The following is a 14,439-nucleotide window of genomic DNA, read 5'->3' on the forward strand; positions in this document are numbered from 1 at the left end:
GATTGATGATGTGTCTTTGAATTGCAGGATGAGTTGCCAACCGTACGTTGAGTCTGGATGAGTCGTTCATGGAAAATTCCTTCTTATGTCGGCCTCTTGATTTTTGTATGTATGCGCAATACAGCGCGATGATCAATTCTGACGGTATAAGCATAATTGATCAGCAAAGTATGTATGTGCTCATATCAAGATTTTTGATGCAAAAGGATTTGCTTCAAGACTTCAGTAGAATTGGTTTCCAAATCTTTGACGGAAACAGATCATGATCCTTCATGATCTGTTGGTGAGTCGGATTTGAGAAAAGAAACCCTTTGTTTGCCTTATCAAGCAATGTCCTGACCACCTCTTGTTGCGCCAGATGTGGTCATATCCCTGAGGTTTTATAAGCATTCTAAAAAGCCCAAGACCAAGTCATTTGAGCATATCACCATCACATTTGCCACCGGTGAATGTAGCATACAGACTAGCCACAGATTCACTCCTAAAACTCAAGCATAAAACACTCGATAAGTAAAAAGTTCTTGCTGTTCACCATCATACTAAAATAGTACGTGATTTCTTGGACCTCGGGCCTTTGGCAAGGGACTTTGTTAAGTTTGGTGATTTCTGGGAAAACCAATCCCACATATACATAATGAACAGAGCTAAAATTCTGCCAAGTACATAAATGGATTGCTTGCAGCTTAGGTAGAAGATTGGTAAATATTGATAATACAAAATATCACCACATTTGCACTCACATATAACTCATAATCTTACCAGATGTAGCTATCTCTGTCTTCAAGGTACACGAGACCGCTTACACCGCACTAATTGTAAGCCCTTACGGTACCTATAATAGTTGATCTATGAGGGCTTAACTTGTGTGTGAGTGAGTTATTTTGGTATAACTTGGTGTATACCTCATTGAAAATGCCTGTCCCCAACGATTCTTGGGCATTTCACACAAATTTTCTCCCTAATGGAACGTGAACAAGACCAAATCAAAATGTGGCAGTTATCAAGAAAATAGCTTTGATGTATACATACACACAGATTTTTCTGATTTTTCTCAGCTAGAAGCACAATATACATGTTATTCAAGTCCCGAGAATGTAGATTTCAAAATAGGTGATTTATCAAGAAGGGTTTTCAGGAGCAAGGCCATCGAGGATGTGAAAAAAGACAAGCCGTGCCTCCTCTGGCAATAGATTAGTTACAAATCGAATGATGGTTAAGGGTCCATATGCCTTCCAGTTGTTGCGAGTGAATTTATAAGCTTCCACGCGCAATTCTTGGTGAAGCTGAAAAGTTGGGCTCTTGACCTCACGGAACACAGATTTCACGTCTAGAGAGTCAATTATTTGTTTGTGGCATATAGCTTTCAGGTCGGGAATAATCAACACTTGATTTTCATCGTAATAATATGCATCAGAAATCGTGCACAAAGCCCTGATAGAAAGTCAAGGATATGGTGTTGAGATTGACTTACTGTCAGCTATTCGGTACATACTCTTTGCGCTTGTCAGAGTCTTGAAACCTGGTACTACGGTATGAGGGATGCAGTGGGCTTCGGCCCACTCAGGCCACCGTGCTCTGTGTTCTTTGAGGGATCGAGGTCGACCGGGTTCTGCCACCGATGTCAAGTAGAATCGTTGATGCGCAGATCGCAGGGGTGCAAAATATAGAGCCCTGAATATATTTAGGACAAGGGATTAGATCTGCAGTCTAAAGTACGGCAGTTTTGGAAAAAACTTTTTTGTGTCAAAGACCATCTTACTAACCCGCAGATTGCATAGTCAATAAAGGCTTTATACGTTCTTCGACTAAAGGATCAATCACACTCAGTATCCTTCAAGAAGGTATGCGCAGAAAAAAAATCACTGACGAGGTGCCCTCGACGTTGATAGTCGCTTTGAATATAGCATCCTGTTTTCACTGATCAGCTTTACTTCACTTGCGGAACAATCTATTAAGACTTGAGCATGAAACGTTACAATATAAGCACCTTCTTGGGCTCGACATTGTCTGAATCACTATCCCATCCGTCATCGGAATTGTCCCGGCTTGAGTATAACAATTCACTAAGACTTTTGGTCCCATCCCTCTTACGCTTTCCTTGATCCATATTTTGAGTCTCAGAATATTCTTCTGAGTGGCCTGGGCATGCTCAGAATATAACCAGTCAACCAAGTTGGCCAGACACATAGCATGAAATGAAATGATCTGGACTCACATCTTTCAAAGTATTCAAACTGTGTGAGTATATGACTTTGAACATACATATGTTTGCTAACTCCTCTGTGTTTTGAGCGGAAGACCAAATGGGTAATATCAATCGAGGGAGACTTGGAAGGTTCAATCACGGTGGTCTCCATTTGTGACATTGCTGTCTCCAGAACATTCAACTTGCTTTGAAGAACATTCAATAGGGGAGTTTTTTCTTGACAAGACCACGTTACCGTGAATTCCAATGCGGCCTGTTATCGCAAGGCGTTTCAAAGATTCAGCCTTCTGCCTTGATTCACATAGGCATAACTTGCATACTTACATCAGAAAACAATGCCGGGCCTCTGATCAATCTTTGGGTGTCGATGGCTTTGCCCACAGTGATAGTCTTCCATTCGACTGGGTCACTGCATGGGGTGACAGTAGCTTCACTAATGACCTGAAATTCTCCCTCAGCTTGGATTCCAAACTATATGGTGTTTGTATTTGTATGAACGTCAAAATACCAATTTTCAGAGAAAAACGACGCGTCAATGAAAAAACCACAAAGTAATCTGGTGATGGTATGAGCTGACCTCCCATGCCATAGTCCACTCAGAATACATTTCGTACACCAAACTACTTATATGGACAATCAACTCGTCCACAGCCGGCTCTTGTGCCTCAATTGAGGTTGATGATTGTCCCGTCGGTGATGCTTCCACTGCCGTCTTAGTCTTCCGTTTCGGCAGACAGAATTCATGTGGACAGTCCGTGCGATAAGCATGCTCCGCTGGGCGACAGAGTGGGTTATGTACGTGATGCTCGTCCTCCAAGGTCATCTTGTCAATGATGATATTGGGTTGATCAAACTTCAAATACACAGCAAGATTACGAAATCGTCCTTGAGTCTACAGAGTTAAGATACAGAACCGAATAAAGATGAAAGAAGAGATTGAGAGATTAGTAATAAGCACAAGTGGTCATTTGGGGTTTGAATCCTCTTCAAATTCTACTCACTGTCCCCACGTGGTTCTTGACCATAATTGCTATGATTCAAATGAGCACTAAGTATAAAATACTGATACAATGTACCAGAGTGTCTAAGTGCTGAGATTAGAAGACCCAGTGCAAGCCGTTTTGGAAGTAATCAAGCTGGGCGGAATAGATTTTAAGAGACCAGTAAAATCGAAGAAAGAATGATGAATTTGATATAGTCAGATTTTTGACTCCTTGCCACTGCCAGCTAACAAATGACTAAAAGAGAAATTGCAAGACTTGTATGGACCTACCCTCTCTGATGCCGCTCCAATGAAGAAGCCGGATGCCCTCCGGGTTAGTAGCAAGAATGACGCAGGAAGACAAGAATTACATTTCAAAGAAGACAAAGGCAAGTACAAGTGTACAATGCCGCAGCCCACGTAAAGAAGCCAAGAAGGTCTCACAATTTCCCAAGGCTTTTGACACCACTAGTGATTATGTGCATGGCCAAATCTCAATTCGTGTTACAATTAGATGATCCGAATCCACAATGCTAATCTTGACTTGAACTTGTCAAAGCCCCTCCCTCTAAGTACAAACCAAATTTAATCATGTACTGACAAGTCAGCTTCATCACATCTCTCATTTATATGGACCTTGCTTGGGTTTGGCATACCTCATTTAAACTACTTGCGCTCGGAGACTGTGGACCGGCATAAGACACACTTTGACTAACTGAGGAATGATATCAAGTCACTATCAACAATGCAATAATATAAGGAGTGAGATTTCAGTAGGCTGACTGGAAAGTTGATATATGAACAAAGATAAAGGTTGGAATGGTACTCTCTGTACCTCTCATATAATGTGATATAATTATGCAAGGTGGAACAGAGATAGGCTCTTTAATACACAGGCTGAATGGAAAGTATCAGTGATGATCAAGATCTGAAGTCTTTGTTCATTAAATTATTTAAAGCAGTTTCATATCTACAGAAGTCAATTGACACGGCCTTTGTAGGACAAAAAGGGAAAATTGGAGGAGATATATAAACAAGATCAAAGGGGTTAGCTTGAGAAAGGGGTGACTTGTGGTACTAAAGATCTAGTGTGACCACCTGATATCAGGGGGCAAGGGTCATAAAAGTATGACAAATGGAAGTGCTTAGTCTTCCTTCTGCTTTCTTCACAAACAATTTGATTAAGTGGGTCGCGCGTAGACCTTTGAGGCAAGGAAAACAGCCGGAGTAGGCCGGAGTTCCGCAGAAAGTGGTAAAAGAAGTGCCTTATTTTCAGAAGCCACCCCCTATCTTTTTTGTGGAAACTGAAGTGAATTCCTTCTCAAGAGATGTTGCACTCAACGGAGAGCATGGTACGAGTAAGAATATTAGGACAAGTGTAGAAATTAAATCAGGTCAGGAAATTCATCAGGAAATTCATATATTAAATCTTTCATTTTGCGACTTGTGAAGATGTAAAAGTTCAACAATAATTGTGAAATCAGAAATAATTGGAGCTGAACCTTACACAAAGAAGATATCTGTTAGACAGACACAACCAATAGAATAGCTTTGCCATTGAAACCTTCTCCTAGCAGCCAGTATTCCTTTGATATGATGACATAATAGTTGATGACTGTAATTCAAGAGAACATACACAACCAAAAACAAGGTAGTATTGATAAATGTTGCTTGACCTGATCAGAAAGAGTAATACTACATATCTATGTACACCTGCTTGATAATGCTTTCAGAAATCATACTTAATTTGTTTTCTCATGTGATATGAACATGACATAAAGGAAAGATGGTGATCGACAATCAGACATTTTATAGATGCATGTAAGGTTTGCTCAGCTATGAATATATCGTGTTTTCATGCCCCCCGGGACCCAGCTTTCACAATAGATGAGTTACTGAGAAGGGTTTTGGGAGCAAGATTGTTAAGAATGTGGTTAAAGACAAGCCAAGACTCCTCTTGTGGCAAATTAGTGATAAAGGGAACGATGTCTAAGGCACAATATGTCTGCCAATTCTTACGCATCATCTTATAAGCTTCCACGCGCAATTCCTCGTGCTGCTGAAAGACTGAGCTCTTGACTTCAGTGAATACAATATTTGGCTCTAGGCTGTCAACAATTTGTTTGTGGCATATAGCTTTGAGTTCTGGGATGATCAACACTTGAATTCATCAGAAGAATTTTGCGTCAGCAATCCTGCACAAAAACCTCATGGCTCGAAGCCAAGCATACGGTGCTGATATTCACTTACTATCAGCTAGTCGGTACAGACTCTTTAGGCTTGTCAGTGTTTTGAAACCTGGTACCACTCTATGAGGGGTGCAGTGAGCTTTGGCCCACTCAGGCCATGGACTACGGTGCTCTGTGATGGCCTGCCTGAATTCTGCAACATACGGCAAGCAGTATTCTCGGTATGTGGATCGCAGGGGTGCGAAATACAGAGCTCTGAGTTTGTGACAAAAGATCAGATCTTCAGCCTAAGATATGGAAGTGTTCACAATTACTATTTGAATGAGAAATAACGATCACTGACCCGCAGATTGCATAATCGATAAATGCTCGGAATGTTCGTCGACTACACACCGTTAAAATGAGCATCCTTCAAGCGAACTATACACCCGAAGAGAGAATCACTAACGAGGTGTCTGTGACATTTATGGTTGCTTTGAACCTGGCATCCTGTGATCACAGATCAGTTTCACTTCACTCACCACATAATATCGTATCAGAGATGGCTGAGAAAACTTCAAGGTCTCAATGTAAGTACCTTTTTGGGTTCAACATCTTCTGGATCACTGTCCCACTCCTCGTCGGAATCGTCCCGAAATAGCCCTTCATTAGGTTTCGCTACCTGATCTTTAGGCTGTGAATTATCCGTATCTTGAGTTTCAGAATATTCTTCTGAGTGGCCTGGACAACTCACAAGAAGTCAGTGAGTTGGTTATAGACTTTATATGGAATGAAGAGCTTTGGACAAACATCTCTTAAAGTATTCAAACTTTGTTAGTATATGACTTTGAACATACAGATGTTTGATAGTTCCGCTGCGTTTCGAATGAAATACCAAACGAGTGATGTCAATTGAGGGACAGTTGAAACTTTCAAGCATAGCCGTCTGCATTTGCGACATTGCTCTCTTCAGATCATTCAATTCGCGTTGAGTGCTATTCAATACGGGTGACGACTCTTCACGGGACCACGTTACAATGAAGTCTAGTGCGTTCTGTGATCGCAAGTTTCAGTATCCCGTCTGGATTCATACATGTGATGCATACGTACATTAGGATAATATTTTGTAAGCAATCCTTGTGTGTCCTCCGCTTTACCCACAACAATAGTCTTCCACTTGATCGGGTCGATGTGCGGAGTGATAGTAGCCTGACTAATGATCTGGAATCGTCCGGCAGCCTGAATCCCAAACTAGATGGTGCCCACGTCGTGTCAAAGTACCGATTTGCACCGAAGAGCAACGTCAACGCTTAAACTAGGTGATCTCGAAGTGGCTTGAGCTGACCTCCCATGTCATGGTCCAGTTGGCATACATTTCGTACACCGAATCACTTAAATGAACGATCAATTCGTCTAGGATCAACTGCTTTCCTTCCATCGAGGTTGAAGATTGTCCCATCGGCGATGTTTTCACTGTCGTTATGGTTTTTCGTCTACTTAGCTGGAATACATGAGGACAATCCGTACGGTACACATGCTCCGCTGGGGAACGTCGTGGGTCAATCAGGCGATGCTCTTCGCCCGAATTTATTGTGGCAATGATAGTTTTAGTATACGTCTCGGACCTTAGATGCTGGCTAAGATTATAAAATTTGCCGCGAGCCTGCAAGATAAGCAAGCGAACAACGGAAGCTGAGCTCAAGAGATCTGTACTGAGTTAGATGAGTGATATGAAGAATGAATCCCTTTATGTCTACATACTCACTGTCACCGTACGTTTCTCTGCCATGTTCTACTTGAATGCGCCGTGAGTGTAGGTTCTGATCCAATCAGACGGATTTTCTGAGTGCCGGATTCCTATTAATGAAGCTGAGTTATGATCTTGAGACACCAGTTTCGGCACCGACTAACCGCCGCACCCAGGTACCCAGAGTCCAGAGTGATCAAGAGATGAAGATGATGAAGAAAAAACTAGAAAAAATTGACTGTTTCACGGTTGTCCAACACAACAATTCCCCGCAATCAGCGAGGGAGAGTTTAGTCGTCCCTACAAAAGCCCATAAATCTGTAAGCCATACTCCGGCTCAACTCATCCTTGTTCCCGTGATTGTTTTCAGTGGATGAAGGCTGAGGAAATGGTTTGAAATCCCATCATGATGTCTCAACCCATAACGCATTGCTTCTTTAAGGGAAACCTGAGAACAATCTTTGCTCACTCTGCAACAAAAAATGCTTCTTCTACAAGTTCAACTTCTCTTGGTTTTTCAATTACTTGAGGTGTATCTCCCATTTCACAGCATCTGACTGTCGTACCATGAGGAGGAAATATTGTCGAATACATATTCTCCTGATAGTCCTGAGCATGCATGTTGAAAAAATGTGTGAGATTGTGACAAAGCTAAATTGTACACCATAAACACGAGTTCAGATCTTGAAACTCATCTTTGGGATTGTTTCAACATGTATTGGGTGACTTTCAAGACATAACAACATGAAAAATTGATGAGAAATAAGCACAGATACCCACATACAACTCCTCTTCCGCTAGAGATCAATTCAACTTAGAATACCTTTCTGAACCAAGAAATCACAATATGTAGATCAGTTGGTGAAAAAGGTTTCAAGGAGCAAGACCCTTCAGTACATGTTTAAAAAAGAGTGATGCCTCCTCTGGAGAAAGATTTGTGATTGAAGGAACAATCTCAGGGCCCCAATATTTCTGCCAGTTTTGGCGAATCAATTTATAGGCTTCCACACGCAATTCTTCGTGTTGCGCAAAAAGTGAACTCTTAGTCTCAGAGATTACATTGTACTCCGCTAGGGACTCAATGATTTGTTTGTGACATGTAGCTTTAAGTTCAGGAATGATCAACACTTTGAGTCGAGTTCATCGGAAGAATGTGCATCAGAGATCATCGTGAAGCTCGCATGGGCCAGAGCGTTTGAATTCAAGATTGACTTACTGTCAGCAAGGCGGTACAGACTCTTCGGGCTTGTCAGGGTTTGGAAACCTGGTATGACGGTATGACGAGTACAATTAGTCGAGGCCCATTGGGGCCAAGGAGTTAAGTGCTCTGTGCGGGATGTCCTAAATCTTGTCATATTTTTTTGGTATCTAGATGGCAAGGGTGCAAAATACAACGCGCTGGAATTGTGAAAAAGTATCAGAGTTGCAGGCTGGATGGCGGCAGTGCTTTTGAAATCATCTTCACTAACCCGCAGATTGCATAATCGATGAAAGCTCTGTAGGTTTGTCGGCTACAATATCGGGGAATGAGTATTCTTAGAGCAAGCATTTAGCAAGAGAATTTCACTGACGAGGTGTCCATGACATGAATGGTGGCTTTGAATGTAGCATCCTGTCATCAGTATCACAGATCAGTTTTACTTCACTTGCCAAATGATCTATCAGAGAACTTCAAGATCCATATATACACACCTTTTTGGGTTCATCATTGTCTGAATCACTATCCCATTCATCATCAGAATTGTCCCCATATGTGCCAGTACTGAAATCTTCTGTCTCGTCTTTCCGACTGTTTGCTTGACCCGTGGGTTGACTCTCAGAGTATTCTTCTGAGTGGCCTGGGTATGCTTGGAATCAGTAAGTCAGCTAAGCTGTCATACTCATAGCATGAAATGAAAACATGGACTCGCATCTTTGAAAGTATTCAAAGTGTGTGAGTATATGACTTTGAACATACAGTAGATTTCAAAAGACTTGAAATCAGGAAATTCGAAAAATCACAAGCCGGCCCGTGCGCGGCGCAGCACCAGCCAAAAAATGAAGTGGCCGGGCTGTCAAATAACCCATCACACCACCTTTGATCTGCAGAACATTGATTCTGATCTACAGAACATCGATCAGCTTTCTTTTTTTTCTTCAACTTCCTTTATACTTTTGTTTTGGTTGGGGTGATCCCTCAGTCCCCCAATTTGTTTTCTACCTCTCATTGCCTCTGATCCCTTCTCTTGCTCTCATTGCCAAATGCTCAGCGAGCTCAATCCCATTCCCTCTTGTTTATTCCAAACCCAGCCTACCTTTGGTTCTACCCTCGACATGGGTTTTGTGACGTACTCGGAGCAAATCAAGCTCCTGGCTACCCAGTTGGCGGTGGAAAACATCACCCTTGATGACATCAACTTGCGCCTACAAACGTCAATTTCCGCTGTTTCAACTTATCGATGGAAACAAATTTACCTACGCACCAACCGTGTCATCAAAGACCCGGCCACATACAAGCCTATTGGCCGCCCACACGCTTTGTCCAACAAGAATCTTGCCATCCTCTACAACCTAGTGACAGATCACCCCTCAATTTACTTGGACGAGTTGCAATCCGACCTCAAGGATTTGACCGGTTTAGAAGTATCACGTGCAACCATCACACGTGAAATCCACAACCACTTAGGAATGTCTCTCTTGATGACCTGAGGTGTTCATCCAAATCAATCCCTCGAGGAACAGACGGATTTTGTGTGGCGGGTGGTTGGAATACCTCCAGAATGCCTGGTTTTCATTGGTTGGTTGTCCTGCGTGGCCCGTCCTGGTTCTGTCTGTACTTGGAACTAATGGCCAGGTAAAATTTATAGATGAAAGCGGCGTAGTTGGCTGTGACGTATCTCAAAAACGGAGCTATGCTAAGCGTGGATCTCAAACCGTTTGAGAAAAGCGGGATACCCAGTGTCCCCATTGGACTTTACTGCCCGCTGTCAGCAAGCAGGGGATGATAGCAGGGACAGTCATTGAAGGCCCGGTCCGCAGGATTGATGTGGAGCTATTTCTCAAGCACAACTTGGTAAGACTCCTTCTCTTATCTGGGCTAATCACTTTTTCTCTGGCTTACCTTTTCTTTGGTACCTCTGATGTATAGCTTCCAGTCATGAACCCTTACCCCACTCCAAAATCAGTCTTAATCTTGGATAACGTTTGAGTTCATCACGGGGAGCAAATTCTCAAACTTTGTCGACACGCAGGTGTTCTTGTTATCTACCTCCCATCTTACTTGCCCAATATGAACCCTATCAAGAATGGTTTTCATTCCATGAAGGCCCGCTTAAAACGTGAGCAGTGCTGGCTGTTTGAAGATGATAAAGCCGAATATCTGCTTTTACTTGCGGCTTGTGTCATGACGCGTGAGCTATTGCAACGTTTAATTGCACATAGCGGGTATACTACTCGCCATTATTGGACCCAATACAATGCTCGGTTTGATGATGAAGAGTAGGATGGGACTTCCACTTTGCCTTGTCACCTTATATACTCCAAAGATTTCCACTTTTATTCTCATGTAGCTCTTTACGTATTCTATACAGGTTTTGTGTGTTGTTACTTGTACTTTCTAGTCACAGGTTTCTTACTCTACCTTTGAATTACGTTGACTTCATAAATTACAAATCTTGGTATAATTCCTCAATGTAAATTGTTCTAGTTTTATTACACCAAAATTGTGTGATCTTATTTCCTTCTCTATCCATTGTGATTTCTTTTACATGAAAGATAAGTAAATTGACCAACAGTGTGAAGTGCAGAAGAGAATCACCTAAGAGTTTTATCTCATAGATTGCCCGCTGGAATAAAAGAGGAGATCACGGCCAAGTCCAAAGACCCTAGCTGAAATCCCTTGGATTTGCCAAGTGTGTGCCTGACCTTAGAGGCAAAACAAAATGAGTCAAGTGGTTTCCTCTTGACTCAATTTGAAATGATCATATCTGGTTAGATATGATGAAGTTGGATGTGAAACCCCCATGACTATGATGAAGTTGGATGTGAAACCCCCATGACCACTGTCTCTCACATACGAGTTTAGCTGATGGATCACATCAGCTATTTCTGCCAAAGATCATAGTTGAAGTTCCATTATGATATATCGGAAAGACAGGATGGGGATGAACCACATCTTTTTGGTATCTCACATGGTGGTGACATATCGTACGGTTCACTTTAGGAACCGCAAAGTCATTGGGCTTAGGTTGGTCAAGGTAGGACAAACGGGGCACTATGGATTACCAACATCAGATCAAAGTACCACGCTCACAAAACAGAAACTGCACAAGTAGTAAGATGTAGTAATGATTATGAGGTTGTTTTGTAAGGTAACAATACAGTTTTTGTAAAACAAATAAATAAAAGACTAAAACAAATATATTTAACTATTATACTTGATTAGACACGTATTGAAATTTATTTAAGTGGGAGTAGAAGACACAAATACAATTTTTTAAAACAAGAAGAAGAAGACTAAGACCTATATTGGATGTAGGACATTAGACATGTATTACATTTTTTTGAGTTGGAATAAGATGTAATGAATGATCATTTTTGTTTCTTTGGCAAGACTTCGATTTCACGTCCTTGGTCAGTGTTGGTATTGTCGCTAATCACGATAGGCATGGCTCTGAGCCTTTGTTCCTCCATTTTGACCAGATGAGCATAGTACCGACAAGCACTGTCCATCAAGTGCAACCCAGTTCCAAAACAAATGCTCCAGCCTTCCAAGTCGCACGCGTTGAAAGCGTCCGGGAATAGACATGGAAAATACTTTGAATGTTGTTCTCTTCCAAAATTTCCGTAACTGTGTCCACTTTGTCTTGTGGAACTCGAGCAAAAGCAATGAAGTCGTCAATGGTGGTGAAGTGGGCCAGGCGTCTTGCCTCGATGATATCAACATTGATATGCATCCCCTGCATCTTGGTGTACCCCCACGCGGTCAAAGGGGCTTTGGTGGTTGAGGAGCCAGTCTTGGCTTGCTTTGCAGCAAAGTGAGGGGTGGTATGAACAATGGTCTGTTTGATACTTTTCCACTTGAACCCGGGGATCTTTTCAGGGGGGATGTCCAGAGTGACGCCGGTAGTTCCGACAGCCTGGTCCAAAAGAAAAACAAGAATAGAAGAAGGGGTTTATAAATAGCAAGAAAGAATAGTCCGTGACCAGAGTAAAACTGACCAGTAACTTAGCCCACTCGATCATATGCTCAAAAGATAAGTCCATTATCAACTTGTTGTCCTTGGTATTGATAACTCGATAACCTTCGGCAGCACTGTTGCCTTTTTTCTCGTGGTGACACACCAACTCGTTTAAGACAAGTTTGTGTTTTGGGACGGGGTTGGAGTGCACGAGCTTGTCTTGCTGAGTGAGTCGACCTTTGTAAACCGTATTGGAGGCTTTCAAGACGGTGTGCGCTAAAGACCATTCCTAAATAGAAAGGGAAAAACGTTCAAACATACCTTACAGTCAGCAAAAGAGAACATAAAAGAAACAAAGATAACTACTTACAACGGCAACAACTTGAGCTGCCTTTGCTGGATGCTCCATCGAGACAACGATACCCAATTCTTGAGTTGGGTTATTGCCAACCACTTGGAAGAAAGCTTTGAGATGTTCATCAAGTGTTACAATGTTATCACCCAATTTACCCTTGTCATAGGTAGAGTGGTTAAAAACATAGACACTGATTGAAAGTTGTTTGTTGGCATCAGCAGTTTGGAATAGAGCACTGATACCACCTGTGGTATCATTGCGGATCTTGTCGGCAATTGTCCATAAGAACAATTTCAAACAATCAAAAGAATAATCCAAGATGTTGAATTGATGCTTTGTCACGAGAAACTTTTGAGCAACCCATTTTCTTTTGTGGTTGGCCTTGACAGGCCCAGTGGTTGCTTCAGGGGTGTATAAGGCTAAAGTAACCGTAAGATCATGAAGCTTCTGCTTCACAACTTTGGACGCAGGAACTAGAAATTGTCAGCGCATTATTTTTTTTCAATAAGACTAGGGAAACACTTACCAGTATTTTCCTCGGGTGTTGGCTTGAGAACTATGAGAGAAATGAACAAAGTCGGTGCGTGACCAAAACAATTCATTAAATGATTACTTACATGGTTCTTTTTCCGGAGTCTCATGGCGGAAGTCAAACTGCACAGACAAATCTCAAGATCTGATACCGGATGTGGTATTGCTTCCGACGATATTTGGATCCAAGAGATACCCAAAGTCGAGCGGGGCAAGTAAGCAATCTCGCTCTTGCTTGGCGGCATCCACGTGGTCGGTGGTGTTGGATTCTGCGGTATGAGAATCCATTCTGCAACAGATAAGTGACATTCATCAGTCAATAATTGGTGGTAGCATTTGTCATGGGTACTAACGTGTGGTTGTGATTGTTATTAGACGGAGGTTGAGATCCATGAGAGTTTCTGGCAGACTTCAATTTACTAGCAGGAGTTGGAGCCATTTTTAGAAAGTGATTTAGAAGAAAGACGGAAGGATTTGACGCCAAAAAGAGGTATAAGATGAAATGTTTGATGGAGTTGGGATAAAGACACAATGAGGCTTCTGAAGATCGAATCAAGATGCGATTGTTGCCGGAGTCAAATAGGAAAAGGCCACCCCTACCCTTGGCCATCAAAAAGCTTCGCATCTGGAATCGGAAATGTTGTAAGACGAGATGGTGATGTGATGAACTTCTTGAAGGTTGTTGAGGATCTGCAGGTTAGTACAAGAAGCTATCCGCAAATCCTTGTTCGAGACAAGTTATTTGACAGCCCGGCCACTTCATTTTTTGGCCGGTGCTGCGCCGCGCACGGGCCGGCTTGTGATTTTTTGAATTCTCTGATTTCAAGCCTTTCGAAATCTACTGTAACAATAAGTTGAATTTGAGCATGGCTCAGAGCCGCAGCTTTGGAGTAGAGTATTGAATGACTCAGAGTGGCATGATCCAAAGATCTTGGGGTGGTGATCAGAGAAGAACACAGGGAGACTTCTCCATTGCTTGCTCCTGTCGTCTTATCACTTCTGAGAGATACTCGGGTCGCCCTCCTGAATCAATTCCACCGACTTTGCAGTTTGTCATGGCTCCAGAGTCAAGCTCAACTAAGCCCCCTCTCAGCACGGCAAACGCGGAAAGAAGGGCTTAGTTAAGCTTACTCCAGAGTCCACGCGCTTGCTGTGCGACAGGCAAACAAAACTTGGTTCGTCGTGGACTGTATACGACTTTCGAAGTGTTATGCTCGGTCATGTGTGACGATTAGAAGCACCTGGAAACTTGTCACGCACGTCTCACTGATCAATGGCACTCAAGTGCGGT

The 14,439-nt window shown here is 42.3% G+C and overlaps 3 protein-coding genes across 3 annotated transcripts; all 3 read right to left on the reverse strand.

Moving 5' to 3' along the window:
- Nucleotides 1–1,118: 1,118 nt before the first annotated feature.
- Nucleotides 1,119–3,231, reverse strand: MELLADRAFT_61731 (uncharacterized protein; the record flags this gene model as incomplete). The annotated part of the gene is made up of 8 exons (XM_007408209.1): nucleotides 1,119–1,384; nucleotides 1,472–1,609; nucleotides 1,764–1,831; nucleotides 1,977–2,139; nucleotides 2,216–2,459; nucleotides 2,531–2,677; nucleotides 2,784–3,098; nucleotides 3,208–3,231. 8 exons carry the CDS (start codon nucleotides 3,229–3,231, stop codon nucleotides 1,119–1,121), a joined length of 1,365 nt encoding a protein of 454 aa, XP_007408271.1.
- Nucleotides 3,232–4,781: 1,550 nt separating this feature from the next.
- On the reverse strand, nucleotides 4,782–7,346 carry MELLADRAFT_77319 (uncharacterized protein; the record flags this gene model as incomplete). The annotated part of the gene is made up of 7 exons (XM_007408208.1): nucleotides 4,782–5,348; nucleotides 5,439–5,664; nucleotides 5,955–6,105; nucleotides 6,214–6,410; nucleotides 6,467–6,607; nucleotides 6,702–7,019; nucleotides 7,122–7,346. The coding sequence occupies 7 exons, from the start codon at nucleotides 7,143–7,145 to the stop codon at nucleotides 5,044–5,046; spliced, it is 1,362 nt and encodes a 453-aa protein (XP_007408270.1).
- Nucleotides 7,347–7,976: 630 nt separating this feature from the next.
- Nucleotides 7,977–8,690, reverse strand: MELLADRAFT_104839 (uncharacterized protein; the record flags this gene model as incomplete). The annotated part of the gene is made up of 4 exons (XM_007408207.1): nucleotides 7,977–8,230; nucleotides 8,320–8,430; nucleotides 8,573–8,614; nucleotides 8,675–8,690. The coding sequence occupies 4 exons, from the start codon at nucleotides 8,688–8,690 to the stop codon at nucleotides 7,977–7,979; spliced, it is 423 nt and encodes a 140-aa protein (XP_007408269.1).
- Between the last annotated feature and the right edge of the window lie 5,749 nt (nucleotides 8,691–14,439).

Source organism: Melampsora larici-populina, assembly GCF_000204055.1.
Source record: "Melampsora larici-populina 98AG31 unplaced genomic scaffold MELLAscaffold_11, whole genome shotgun sequence".
NCBI lineage: Eukaryota > Fungi > Basidiomycota > Pucciniomycetes > Pucciniales > Melampsoraceae > Melampsora > Melampsora laricis-populina.